Genomic DNA, 15,241 nt, shown 5'->3' on the forward strand with positions numbered 1-15,241 from the left:
CGATTCCGTATGAGTGAGTTATTACAAAATTCGTTTGGTATGAGTACCATTAACTCAAAACCGGGATTTTGAGTTAGTACCACATTTATGAAGGAGGAAACTTTTTATTTCCTTATATAGAACCTTCCATATATTTATGGTATGTTCTTTAGAATAGAAAGGTGACTCACGTGGTTTTCACCACGCAAACCGCGCACGCGCGGCGTGGGCGAATGGGCGTTTAGGGCGCATTGGGCGCTTTTGAGGCGCCCGCACGCACTTTGCACTTCGCACTTACGCATCGTCGCGAGGATGCGATTGGAGCCTTGGATTTTACGATCATAGATATGATCTGACGGTCAGGATATTTGGCGCTCTTTAAGATAGATCCGTTGATGATCTAACGGTGGACGTTCAATGCGGGAGATCTTAATAGATCCGTTAAGATCTGACGGTCAACATGGCACCCGAAAACCAACAGACAAATATGACTTTTGGGAAGCATCCATTCTTTTCTAAGGCACCTGTCTGAAGTGTCACCAATACTTCTATAAATACCAAACAGAATCCAGCAAACAAAATACGAAAATTTTAGCATTCACAGTTACATAGCATTTAGAGTTTAAGAAGTCGATTCATCTGTCATTCTTACTACCTGTTCTAAGTTCGCACGCTTTCAGAAAACGAAGTACTCTTAGTCGTCATACTGAAAGGTACAGCCGTTGTATCCTGGGAGACAAACACCTTACTGGTTTTAGTACTAATACCAGGGTGTTCACTGTCTTAAGGAAAGAGACAACTCGACTCGGCTTTCTCTCTCTAATCTTTTATTTAATCCTTGTTTTTAAATGATATTGTTTTCCTTTTAATCTGTTTGAGATACGATATTAATTTTTTTTTAGAAATAAAATTATCTCTGAATCTATTTCAGAAAGACACTCTAAAGTGTATCCCTGTTTTATTAAACAGGAAGATCAGATTCTTGGTTTTTCATATTATTAATAAAGAACAACAATCTTAAGACAGTGATTCAAATATCTTTTTGTTTTTCTGGTTGAAACAGAAAATTAATTTGTTCTGTTATTTTGATTATCAGAAAATGGCAACAACCACAGAATCCGCTGTTAAGCAAGTTGGTCCAACTCACGCTGAAAAACCAGAGAAGTTTTCTGGAGTTGACTTTAAGCGTTGGCAACAAAAGATGTTGTTCTATTTGACTACTTTAGGGTTAGTCAAGTACCTATCTGAACCGAAGCCGACTCTTGAAAGGGATGGAGATGTTCAGCATGTATCTGCCATTGAAGCATGGAAGCACTCAGACTTTCTGTGTAAGAATTACATTCTTAACTCACTGGAAAATGGTTTATACAATGTCTATTATGGTATAGACACGGCTAAGGAACTCTGGGAGACCTTGGCTAATAAATATAAAACTGAAACAGCAGGAGTTAAGAAATTTATAGTGGGTAGATTTTTGGATTTTAAAATGACTGATATTAAACCAGTAATGGTTCAAGTCCAGGAATTTCAACTTCTCTTACAAGAATTGAAGTCTGAGAATATGGTTGCAAACGAATCATTCCAAGTGAGGGCTATGATTGAAAAATTACCTCCATCTTGGAAGGATTTTAAGAACTACTTGAGACATAAGAACAAAGAAATGTCTCTTGAAGAAATTATCCTCAAGTTAAGAATTGAAGAGGATAGTCGTAATGCAGAAAAGAAGATAGAAAAGAATGGGTCTTCTTCTGCAAAAGTCAACATGGTTGAGGGTGAACCAAACCCCAAACAGAAAAGAAAAAGAATGAGACCAGCAGGTAAGCCATCAAAGAAAAATAATGACCGCTTTGATGGTACTTGTCACAATTGTGGCAAAAATGGTCATTTTGCTAGAGATTGTCGTACTAAAAACGGCAAATTCAATAAGAACAAGAAGGCTAAAAATCAGGCCTCTCTTGTGGAAGATGAAGAACTCCAGAACCTATGTACTTTGGTTACTGGAATGGAGGAAGAAATAGAAGAAGTAACAGAAGACCTTCAGAACCTTAATATATGTAATGTAGTTTCTGAAGTCAACTTGGTTGGTGGAAATCCAAGTGATTGGTGGGTTGATACAGGAGCCACTAAACATATTTGTGGAGACAAAAACTTGTTTTCTACATATACCAAAATTTCAGAAGGAGAAACCCTCTTTATGGGAAATGCTTCTACTACTCAAGTTGCTGGAAAAGGGAAGGTAGTCCTGAAATTTACATCAGGGAAAGAAGTTACCCTCAACGATGTATTTCATGCACCAGATATTCGTAAGAATTTGGTATCTGGTTCCTTGCTTTCAAAAAATGGGTTCAAGCTAGTATTTGAGTCTAATAATTTTGTATTAAGCAAGAGTGGTATGTATGTGGGTAAGGGTTATCTATGTGGGGGGTTATTCAAGATGAATGTAATAACTGTATCTCCAAAAATTATTAATAAAGATAATGTTGCTTATGTTGTTGTTGATTCTTGTAGTATTTGGCATAAAAGACTTGGCCATGTAAATAACCATTCATTAAAGAAGTTAATGAATATGGATTTAATCCCAAGATTTGAAGTTGACACTAAAGAAAAGTGTCAAACATGTGTCGAGTCTAAATCAACAAAGACTTCATTTCATTCCATAGAAAGAAATACAGAACCACTAGATTTAATACATAGTGACATATGTGATTTAAAATTGGTTCAAACAAGAGGTGGAAAGAAATACTTTATTACCTTTATTGACGATTCTACTCGTTACTGTTATGTTTACTTACTTAGAAGTAAAGATGAAGCAGTAGAGAAGTTTGAGCTTTATAAAAATGAAGTAGAAAATCAACTTAACAAAAAAATAAAAGCACTAAGAAGTGACAGAGGAGGAGAATATGAATCTCCCTTTAAGGAATTATGTGCCAAAAATGGCATTATTCATCAAACGACAGCTCCATACACACCTCAACAGAATGGTGTAGCCGAGCGTAAAAACAGAACCTTAAAAGAGATGATGAATGCTTTGTTACTAAGTTCTGGTTTACCACAGAATTTGTGGGGGGAGGCTTTACTCACAGCAAATCATCTATTAAATAGATTGCCCCATAGAAAAACAGGAAAAATTCCATATGAAATATGGAAAGAAAGGAAACCTTCTTTTAAATTCACAAAAGTGTGGGGGTGTCTTGCAAAGGTACTAGTCCGAATATCTTATCAATTTGATAGACTTTCATTATTGCTCAAAGAAGAATGACTTTCTATCCAAATGTTAAGGTTTCGAGACAGGCAGTTGCTGGAGCCATCACTTCTTTATATTCAGGCCATCAACCAAGTTTTATGCATCAAATATCTTAAATTGTTGTATATTCAATGCTCAACTCATTCACGGCGGCTCTCCTCTCTCCCCATTCTACAACCCCAAAGAAAATTCGTCCGAACGAGTCCAAAAAGCCATTCAACGATCGATCAATTGAATTCTGATTTTTGTATATATTGATTCATGCTATACATCTCTTTATATAGCCTAGATACATATCAAAGAATATAAATACAGATCACATAATATATTATCCTAATATATTATCCTAATCTTAATCTAACAATATAAACTAAATATGAAAGAATAAAAATCATATATTCCTAATTCCAACACTCCCCCTCAAGCTGAGGCGAAGATGTTGACGAGACCCAGCTTGACAAGAGATGACTGCAGTAATGACGGACCAACAGGTTTGGTGAACATATCTGCAGTTTGATTAGCCGATGACACAAAATTTGGTTTGATAACACCTGAGCGCACTTTTTCCCGAATGAAGTGGATATCCACTTCTATGTGTTTCGTTCTTTCATGAAGGACTGAGTCAGATGATAGCATTATGGCAGACTTGTTATCACAAAATAATGTAGATGACATTGTTTCAGCAAAGCCTAATTCAGTTAGAAGGGAACGAAGCCAAATGATCTCACATGTGCCTTGGGCCATGGCACGATACTCAGATTCTGCAGAAGATCGTGAGACAACTGCTTGCTTCTTACTTTTCCAAGCTATAAGATGACCACCATGAAACACACATATACCAGAAGTGGATCTCCTATCATCTTTTGATCCCGCATAATCTGCATCAGTAAAGCAAGAAATACCTGATTGCGGACCTGTGACATAAAAGAGACCAAGACCAGGGCATGTCTTTAGGTACCGAAGAATGTGGTAAACGGCATCGAGATGCGCAGTACGCGGTGAGTGCATGAACTGACTTACAACACTCACTGCATATGTGAGATCTGGTATTGTGTTTGTCAAGTAAATGAGGCGACCCACAAGTCGTTGATACTGTGATGGATCTGGTAATAACTCTCCAGACTCTGTTGTCAGTTTAAGATTTGGGTCCATAGGAGTAGAGGCAGGTCTGGATCCGAGCATACCTGTATCTTGAAGGAGATCAAGAGCATATATCCGTTGAGATACAGATATTCCACTTGAGGATCGAGCAACCTCAATGCCGAGGAAATATCGAAGAAGACCCAAATCCTTAATCTCAAAAAATTTCCCAAGAGCCTTTTTAATTTGAACAATACCAGACGAGTCGTCTCCGGTAATTATGATATCATCTACATAAACTGAAAGGAGAATACATTTTCCCTCGTGATGGTGACGAATGAAACATGTATGATCTAAGTGACAACGTACAAATCCTAAAGTTTGGACCACATCACTGAAGCGATTAAATCATGCTCTAGGAGATTGTTTAAGACCGTAAAGGGATTTTCGAAGGCGACATACTTTCCCCGAATACTCCCCTAGAGCCAGAAATCCTGGTGGAGGGTCCATGTATATAATTTCTGATAAGTCGCCATTCAGAAATGCATTTTTACATCAAGTTGATACAAAGGCCATGAATAAGACGCTGCAAGAGATATTAATAAGCGAACTGTAGTTAGTTTAGCAACAAGAGCAAAGGTAGCGCCAAAGTCCTTTCTCGGTACTTGAGTAAATCCTTTTGCAACAAGGCGGGCTTTGTATCTGTCAATAGTACCATCTGCCATGGACTTCACACTAAAACCCACTTACACCCTACTGTGCGTTCACCGGGAGGTAAAGCAACAAGTTCCCACGTCTGATTATGTTGAAGGGCATCCATTTCAACTTGCATAGCAGCCACCCAATCAGGATTCTAAAGAGCTTCGTGGATAGAGCGAGGAATAAAAATTGAATCAACCTGAGCAATAAAAGATTGGTATTGACTAGAAATACCCTGATAAGAAAGATACTCAGAAATTGGATGGTTAGTGCTACATGTAAGAAGGTATCGAGAAGGCATGCGTCGCTCCCTAGTAGGATATCTAGAAGGGATAATGTTAGAAACTAAAGGGGGTGAAGGGTTACCTGATTGCGGAGAAAAGTCTGACAATGGATTTTGAGAGCGTGATTGACGAGAGTAGACCCGTAGAGGAGCAACACCTTCGGCACCTGGAGGCAGAATTCGGCTAGAGGAAGCAGGGGAGGACAATGGAGCAGACTCAAGGATTGGAACTGGTCGTGGAAGAAAAGAATTGTCCTCCTTAGGAGTCTCCTCAGCAGTATGTAAGAAAAACGGAACTTTTTCGAGAAAAGTTACATCCATAGAATGATAGAAACGACATTTGATAGGATTGTAACACCTATATCCTTTAGACATTGAGGAATATCCTAGGAATACACACTTAATAGCCTTATCATCAAGTTTGGTACGTGTAGGACTGCGATTTAATTTGGACGAAGCACGTACATCCAAACACACGAGGTAAAATAGGAAATAAGGTGCTATCTGGTTGAAGGACATGGAAAGGTGTCTTTCCTTTCAACACACGACTAGGGGTTCTGTTGATAAGATACACTGCAGTGAGGACTGCTAAGTGCCAGAAGTACTTGGGAACACGTGTACCACATAAAAGACATCGAACTACTGACATAATGTGACGGTTTTTTCTTTCTGCCACACCATTCTGCTCTGGTGTGTAAGGACATGTGAGTTGTTGAAGAATTCCCTTTTTGTTAAGTTCCGAACGAAATTCATTAGTTATATACTCCCCACCATTATCAGATCTAATGTTACAGACAGTAGTATTGAATTGGGTTTTGATCATTTGAAGAAAATTGGTAAAATGAGTGTAAACTTCAGATTTTGTTTTCATTAGATAAACCCATGTGCAGCGAGTGTAGTCGTTAATGAAAGTGACATAATAACGATGTTTGGACAAGGATGACACTGGAGAAGGTCCCCAAACATCCGAATGAATGAGATAAAAAGCCCTAGGTGCACGATGCATACGAGGAATATATGAAGTACGAATATGTTTTGATAATTCACAAACCTCACAATTAAACTTAAAATCTGCGCAAGCTTTATTTAAAGAGGGAAATAACCAACATAAGTATTGAAAGTTTGCATGTCCTAAACGTGCATGCCACAAGTCTAAAGTTTTTAAGGAACAGATAGAAGAATTCAAGGAAGGTAAAACAGAAGCTTGCAAACTAGATGAAGATATCTGAGAAGGCAACGGATCACCAAAGTAGTAGAGTCCATCACGCTTATATCCTTTGCCAAAAATCTTCTTCGAAATCAGGTCCTGTAAAACACAAGAGTCGGGTAAGAAAATGACGGCACAATTTAGTGTTTTTGCAAGACGGCTCACGGATAAGAGATTATAAGCAAACTTAGGAACATAATACACCGAATGAAGAGTTATATCAGGGGATAACCGAGCACTTCCTTGACTACAAATGGGCATAGATGTCCCATCAGCAATATACACTGTCTGATCAACGGGACTAACATGGGAGGTAAAAGTAGATAGCTCACCAGTCATATGATTATTGGCTCCCGAATCCAAAATCCAAGTTGGCTGTTCTGACTTACCATGAAGAGCAACAGAAGTACTAGCAGCAATAGCAGCCACCGGTTCCGAAGAGCGTGTTAAGCCTAAGTGTAACTGCAACTCAGCAATCTGGGACTGCAGTTGGGTGTAATCTAGTTGAGTGGGAGTGGGCGTTACAGCAACAACACCAGTACGAGTAACACCTTTACCTTTTCCGCCACCACGACCCCGAGAAAATTGTTGCTTTAATTCCGGGTGCAGAACAAAACAACGATCAATGAGATGACCAAGTTTCTGACAATGTTGACAATATGGGCGATTACCTGCTGAATGTGAATCTGAGTGGGCAGCAAATGCCATATGATCTTGATTTTGAGGGACATTTGTAGGTATTTGCGGTGGAGAGAGGAGCAAAGGTCGTCAATCATCACCGTCCACGGTAGCAAATGCCTCATACAAGGATGGCATAGGAGATGTGTTCAAAATCTGCGTTCGTAGAGACTCAAACTCAGGTTTTAAACCCATTAAAAACTGATATGTGTGGCGACGATCAAGACGCTTGGACTCCACTTCAGCATCACTTGGGAAATCACTTAAAGGTTCATATTGAGCCAATTCTTCCCATCGAGTCTGAAGGTACCCAAAAAAACCAGCAACAGAGACGCCTAAAGCTTCTTGGGAAGCATGAGAGATATCTCGATAAAGTTCGAATACCCGAGAATCACATTATGCATGAGCATATATTTTTGTTAATGTTGTCCACAACCCATAAACCGTATTATGATACATAAACATGTTATAGATGTGATCCTCCATCGAATTAAACATCCATCCTAGGATAATACAGTTATCTGCGTCCCATTGATGAAATCCTGTGTCCGTTTCAGCAGGTTGGGGCTCATTCCCGAGAATCCATCCAGTCTTACGTTTTCCACCAACATATGGACGGAAAGAACGAGACCAAGCATGAAATTTTTTCCCATTCAGTAGTACACTTGTAACACGGTGAGTTGGTGTTGAATGTATGAGGGATAAATCTGTACGAGAAGCTAATGCCATTGCCGTCTTAATAAAAAAAAAAAGATCACAGATTTGACAAAAAAATGCCACAAACCTCAAACTTAATATCCAAACAGTAATATAGTAAGAAAGACCAAAATTCCCAAGATTGAATTACAATGGAATCAAACAAAGAGATTGATGGTTTAGATAGTCAGACAAAGAGATTAAGAATATGAATTAGAAGCTAGAGTTTCAACTTGAGAGCTTCAAATGAAGAAATCAAGACAAAGATTCAAACCAGGATAAATTGATTCTGGTTGTATGCTTATCTGAATTGATCTTCGCGAAGGAGAGAAAGACTTCTCCTAGATAATAAAGATCGGCGATTGATGGAGACACGCTGGATTGGAATTGTTGAAAGCAATGTCGCCAGAAATGTCGCCGGAGATTCTAGGGTTAAGGACAAACGATCACCCTAGCTCTGGTACCAAATTGAATTCTGATTTTTGTATATATTGATTCATGCTATACATCTCTTTATATAGCCTAGATACATATCAAAGTATATAAATACAGATCACATAATATATTATCCTAATCTTAATCTAACAATATAAACTAAATATGAAAGAATAAAAATCATATATTCCTAATTCCAACACGATCAACCGTGTCAACTACTTAAAGCATCCTGTGCCCACCTCTAATGACACCAATGGTGACTATCTAATGAAGTATCAACTTGGAATGCCATCACAAGAAATACTAGGAATTGCTGATACAGGTAGTAACTTTACTTGGACTCAATGTTTACCTTGTGAAAATTTTTACCAACAAATAGCTCCTACCTTTGATTCTTCAAACTCTTCAACTTACGAAGATATATCGTGTTCTTCGCCTTTATGTGAGGCATAAGGAGATGCAGCTTATTGTGATTTAACTTGTAAGTACACTACTTGTAATTATATAGATGATTCTAAACAAACTAGTTGTAACGTTGCTGCCAACACGCTAAAGCTCAATTCCACGAATGGTCAGCCCGTCAATCTTCATGGCATCGTATTCGATTGCTTTCATGACAATGGAGTAACTTTCGGTGAAGAAAGTACTAATTTAGGTATAGTAGGTCTCGGTCGAGGTCCTATGTCTTTGGTTTCCCAGTTAGGTACTTATGTTGACAACAAATTCTGTTATTGTTTGACTCCTCCATCCACCACCAAATCGAAGAACGAAACAAGTAAATTCACATTTGGTAGTGAAGCTGAAATTTCAGGTCGTGAAGGACTTGTTTCAACCCCTTTAGTGAGGAAAAAGAAAAACCCTAGTTTGTATTACCTCACACTTGAAGCTCTTAGTGTGAATGGAAAAAGAATTCCTGTGAGAAATAGATCAGTGGGTAGTAAGAAAGAAGTTTGTAATATTATAATTTATTCAGAAACAACACTAAATTTTCCTCCAAAGAAAGTTCTTGAGAAATTTGAATTGGCAGTGAGAAATGTTATTCATCTTGAACCTGTTTCTAGTCCAAGTCATTGTCATCTTAAATTGTATTATTCTCTTAAAGAACTTACTAAGATTCGAACCATTAAAGCTCATTTTACCGGTGCCTAAATCGCTCTGAGATATGTTAATGTTTTTCTTGAGTTCAAGGAAGATGGTATTACATGTTTAGCTTTCAGTCAGTCTTCAAAGTTGTCCATCTTTGGGAATGTATCACAGAGAGACTTCATTATTGAGTATGACCTCAAATGTGAGAAGGTTTCTTTCAAGCCAACTGATTGCACTAAGCATTGAAGGATTTATTTTCTCCCAGTAATTTACAAACTATGAGTTCAAACTATGTATTTGTCAGTTCTTAGTGAGGTGGTAATTGCAAATGATGCATATGTAATTGGCTGATTCAAATTTGTATTCTGAAATAAAATAACTGCAAGCGCCAAGACGAGTCTATAACACGAAGATTGATGATTTTTATCTTCTTCATTCATCTAGGGTTTGATAAAAAACAAAAGGAAGTAGTAGAAACTATAGTTTACTTTTAGTAGCAGTAAAAGAATAAGAAGAAGACTAAGAAGAAGGAAGAAGAAGAAGATGATGAAGAAGATGATGAAGAAGAAGACAACTTAGGTTTTCAATTTTGAACTATTATTTTGTTAACGGTCCACAAGTTAGTAACTGTTAGTATTTAAGACTTTAAGGAGTTGTCCTCTTATTAAATCAAAGTCAACTAAGTCAGGCATAATTGATTCGCACCGGGCCCGAAAATAGTTGTCCATATAAAAAAAAAAACAGTTGTCCACGTATTGGCTACCTTAATAAGTATTATAATGATAGTAGAGGACCTAGTACCATAATAGTCATGTATTAGATTTGAATGAACCCCTCACGTAAACTTTTCAGTAAGTTATATTTGATTTTTTCAACGATTATGACTAAGAAGTGCCCTTATTGACATAAGTTTCTGGCTTCGCCACTGACACCAATACATACAAAATTATTGACAAACACTTGGTAACCATTATCATTGAGGATTATTGACAAACACTTGTTGGGCATGAAGGAGATGTCCTTCGACCAAGATTGCAATGCGAGCAATTTGTCGGCTACGACAATTGATGAAGAATATCATCAAGTCCGATTGATTTAGGGATCGTAGTGTTTAGCTAGAAACCAACTACGATCGTCGAATTACAAAGTAATTCGCGGCTAACTTCGATCGGATCCTACAACGGGTTACACATAAGAATGGGTATTTAATCGGATGATATGATTAGTGGGAGTGAGATATAACCATGGGAGTGTCCCATAAACATATCTCATAGGCCTAAATAGAATTTAGGCAAAAGATAGCAAAAAGGCCCGAAAACGGGGTTTTGGGCCTAAACCGATTCGGGCACTTTTAGGGCTCGGATTGGGCTGATTTTTGGAGGGTCGGTTCCTTATGTTATGAACATTAAGCCAATTTTGTCTGGGTTTGGACGTCACCTCCTCAAGGAATTGAGAAAATATCAACTAGTTGCTATTTTCGACAATTTCCTTAAATCTTATTCTAAAGGCTCTTTTAGGAAACCTAATTGGAGGTGGATTCTTATTAGGGTTTTATATAAAGACTATTAGGGCAGAGAATAAGGTGTTGAATTTCTCTCTAAGCTTTTTTACTCTACCACATCAAGTAGAGAGGAGAAAGTGAGCTAATTCCCAAGCTATCAACTAGTCAAGCAAGAAGAGGGTCTTCTTCATATCAAACCACCATTGGAGCACTAGCAGGCTTTCAAGGAGGGAGATTAAATACACCATTCGGTGTCCCAAGTAGAGGAGCGACAATTGGAGCACTTGGTCTTCTTAATTGATTGGAAAGGTTCGAGGGAAATATTAGTTTAATTGTTAGTTTATGCATGATGATCTTGGGACATACTAATGTCAAGACATGAGATGTCTGAGATTCCGCTTATACGACATTAGTAGACACCACCATAACCCAACAACGGCGTCAGAGCCTCTTGCAAATAACTAATTTTTGCTAAGAATCGAACTAATCCATGTTTGATTAGGTTGATAGTTATGTTTAAAAGTGATTTAAACATCCAATTTGAATGTTTTGAATGAGATTCAATGGTTTTCAAATTGATAATCAAAGATTGATTATTGAAAGTGTTTCAAAAAGATCAATTTTGATTGATTTTGGCATTGAAAAGTGTTTTCAAAACTTTGATTTTGGCATTGAAAATTGGGTTTTTTAGTTGTTACTAAAAATTGGAATTGTCTCAAGAACAAAGAAATTGGATTTTAGAAGTTCCTAAAAAGATTAAAAGTTGATTTTAAGACTTTAAAGAGTTTTGAAAATCAAATTTGAATTTTTTGGAAGTTTCTAAAAGTTGGAATTTGATGCTTGAGAAGGAAATAGCAAATTGAATTTGCAAAAGAAAAAAAAAATTTGAAACTCCTAAAAATCCGGCCAGGATGCTTGGGAAGCTTCCTGGCCGGACCAGAAGCTTCCTGGACGCGTCTTGGAGACGCCTGTCGGGTTCTATCGGGCGGTCGGGTACCCAGTCATATTCGGGTGGGCGGGTATACCCAGTCATATTCAGGTGAGCGGACGGATTTTTTTGATAGACATTTATTATTTTAATATTATCATTATTGTCTAAACATATGCAAATAATATATTTGTACTGATATTTAAAGAATATACTTTTAGATTTTTGTGGACAACTGTGGATATCTGAGGACATTGATGGATAATTGGTGGACATTTATCATTTTAACATTATCATTATTGTCTAATCATATGAAATAATATATTTATACTACTATTTCAAAAACATGTTTTTCGATTTTTATGGACATCTGTGGATATCTGAGGACATTGATGGATAATTGGTGGACATTTATTATTCTTATATTATCAGTATTGTCTAATCATATGAAATAATATATTTATAATACTATTTCAAAATATGATTTTCGACTTTCGTAGACATCCGTGAATATCTTTGGACATTGATAATCATTTAGTTGATATTTATTATTTTAATATTATTATTATCTTATCATATAAAACAAAAAAATATAATTAATATTTTAAATATATATTTTTTCGATTTTCGTAGACATCTGTAGATATCTGTGGACATTGATAGACAATTGGTAAATATTTACTATTTAATATAGTATAATAATATAATAATATAATAATATAGTAATATAATAATAAAATAATATTATAATAATATAATAATAATACAATAATATAGTAATATAATAATAAGATAATAATATAATAATAGTAATAGGATAATAATATCATTATTACTATAATAGAGTATTATAGTAATTAATATTTTTATATATTATTTATTATATATTATTTAATCTAATTTGATAATAATAATAATTTTTATTATATTCCTTACAAAAATGTCCTCGAATACCCTCAAGTGTCTTCCATATTTTGAGAAACATTTTATGTCAAAAAACTCTCCAAATTTACACTAAAATGTCTCCAAACGTCCCCAAAATCAATTTGTCTTGAAATGTCCATAATTTCGTATTTCAAACGAATAACACAGACATTTCAGGACATTTGAAATGTCCCAAACGAGTAACACGGACATTTGGAGACATTTGAAATGTCCCCAACTAACAACGTGGGCATTTGGGAACATTTCAAATGTCCCCAACCAATAACACGGACATTGGGAGACATGAAAATGTCCCCCAATAACACGGACATTGGGGGACATGAAAATGTCCCCCAATGTCCACTACCCCCCTAAGATTACGAAAGCTTATTTTATATACATAGATATATTATATGTGTAATGAATGAGATCAGCGACCAGCTCCACCGCCGTTTCTTCTTCCACCACCTCCGTTATTGTAACAAGAAGTATTGGGTGCAGCAACATTGGCCACAACAGCAGCATCGGCAAGCATAAGAACCATATCACCATCTCTAATATTACGGCCAATGGTAGTTAGAGAAGTAGAAGTGTCGGTTTGGCCTCCCAAACGAGGGGATTGAGTTTCTTCATTGGGGTGAGCAAAAACCAAACCAAATCAAGTCGAACCGCACCGATCGGTTTTTGGGTCGAACCGCTCACTGTTCGACTCGGTTCGGCTGAAAAACCGAACAACCAAAATCAGTATGGTTTGGCCTCGACTTAAGTTTCTAGAAATCGCCTAAACCGAAACCGACTGAACCGCAAGAAAAAATGAAATAATTATTTTGTATAGTTAGAAAGTGTTAAACTAAAAAAGAAATTTTTTTAGAAAACCCCTAATCAAGTCTTTCATACCTGTCCGTTCTCCGTCCTAGTTGTTGTTGTAGGCTTCATCAACCACAAACTATTCAACTTGATTGAAAGGTTTTAGATGTAAGTCTTCACAGATTTTCTATGTACCACAACCTATTCTTAGTTAATAACTTAAAATTATAGATTTTGCACTCACACTTCTACTTCTTTTTTGTTTGTAATGGTGGAAAAGTACGATGAATATTTAAGATCTATTTTTAGTATACATAATGGTGGAAAATTACGATGCGTTCTTAATTTTTATTTTCAGTATATGCAATGAAATGAATAACATTAGTTTACCATTTTCTCTAAATTGTGTTCGGTTAAACCGATCAACCGAACTCAACTGAACCAAACCAAACCAAGTCGAATCATGTCAGTCGGTCGAATAATCGACTCGACTTCGGTCGATGATTTAGTCAAACCGACACTTATTGGTTCGGCTTCGGCGCGAACCAAAACCGAAAAAAATTGACCGCTGCTCACCGTCTAATATTGCTACACCCACAAAACCCACCGACAAATATAAGCGCAATTCTCAGGTACATGTCCATAGTCTCTAATCTCTATTTGTCTAACCTTTGAAGTTTTTTCTTCTTCCGTTTTCTTCTTAATTCACAATTGTGGTTCTAGGAATTAGAAACTTAGAGACGGCGAGAAGAATTCCAAGATCAAAAATAACGGAGTCCTTATGCTCGTGATACCATGTGAAAATAATAATGCCAAAATAATAATAATAACACCAAACTAATGATAACACTTGCACGAAAATATTAAGAACCAAAGGTAAAAATTTACTGATAGAGTCTTCATGTATTTATAGCTTTACAAAGGGATCGAACTTAACATAAACCAGAAATGGGAAACCTAACTACAAATAATGACTCTCATCAAAAAAAAAAACTACAAATAATGAAAACTAATATATTTATTTACAAACAAGGGTGAATGAATTTTGGAAGGAGAATTTCTTTATTGGTTCCGGTTCATGATGGGAGGTGTCATTTGCTATGGGCACCTCCAATATTACTTCGTTTGATCCATCTTTGTTTATTTATCATGACGCAGCAGAAAACTCCGAAAAGAATTAGATTTTCGTCTAAAACTTTTAAAACTAAGAAAACCTTTTAGATCTCCGTCTATGACTTATAGAACCTGAAACTAACAAAGATTAAACTAAAATACTGAATTTTATTGATCAACTTGATAAACTAAACGACCACTGAAGCCCCTTTATATAGCATTAGGGTTTCCTTAACCTAGTTAAACTCTAATAAACAACTTCTAAATAAATAAAATACTAGTTCCCTAAAAATTCTCCACTAACAAAAATATTATACTACTAAAATACTAGATCTTAAGATGTCCAAGGTACTTAGAATATCTTCAGAAAATCTCCCTGCATCAGTCTCCTCCACTTCAAAGAACTCGCGTCGAGTTTACTGATCGATTTAGCTATCATGGTGAGTGGTACTCCCTTAATGCAACTTTTTCGCGAGTTATGTATAGGAATAACCAAATATTCAGATTTGAACGAAGATTGAGTTATGATATAATCAAGATACTTGTGATTTAGTTGAATCTTCTTCTTCACCCCAAAA

At 36.4% G+C, this 15,241-nt stretch overlaps 1 protein-coding gene and 1 pseudogene across 1 annotated transcript; one reads left to right on the top strand and one right to left on the bottom strand.

The window, feature by feature from the left end:
* Positions 1-3,643: 3,643 nt before the first annotated feature.
* On the bottom strand, positions 3,644-6,291 carry LOC147557765 (uncharacterized). Its single transcript, XM_086658932.1, has 5 exons — positions 5,751-6,291; positions 5,369-5,581; positions 4,408-4,602; positions 4,022-4,083; positions 3,644-3,919 (listed from the first exon to the last, which is right to left on the bottom strand). Exons 1-5 carry the CDS (start codon positions 6,289-6,291, stop codon positions 3,644-3,646), a joined length of 1,287 nt encoding a protein of 428 aa, XP_086515058.1.
* A 2,280-nt stretch (positions 6,292-8,571) lies between these two features.
* On the top strand, positions 8,572-9,636 carry LOC147557766 (aspartic proteinase CDR1 pseudogene; annotated as a pseudogene).
* Positions 9,637-15,241: the final 5,605 nt, after the last annotated feature.

Source organism: Eschscholzia californica, unplaced genomic scaffold (genome assembly GCF_041429995.1).
Source record: "Eschscholzia californica isolate CP2 unplaced genomic scaffold, dmEscCali1.0.p SCAF_2, whole genome shotgun sequence".
Classification (NCBI taxonomy): domain Eukaryota; kingdom Viridiplantae; phylum Streptophyta; class Magnoliopsida; order Ranunculales; family Papaveraceae; genus Eschscholzia; species Eschscholzia californica.

What these genes read in the sequence shown, in the direction of transcription:
- LOC147557765 (XM_086658932.1), bottom strand. Translation starts at nt 6,291, where the DNA reads ATGCATCGTGCACCTAGGGCTTTTTATCTCATTCATTCGGATGTTTGG. An exon ending in AGACTTTTCTCCGCAATCAG is followed by an intron (nt 4,603 to 5,368) that starts GTAACCCTTCAC and finishes TTCTCCTTTCAG; the next exon opens with TTTATGTAGATGATATCATA. An exon ending in TGATCTCCTTCAAGATACAG is followed by an intron (nt 4,084 to 4,407) that starts GTATGCTCGGAT and finishes CGGGATCAAAAG; the next exon opens with ATGATAGGAGATCCACTTCT.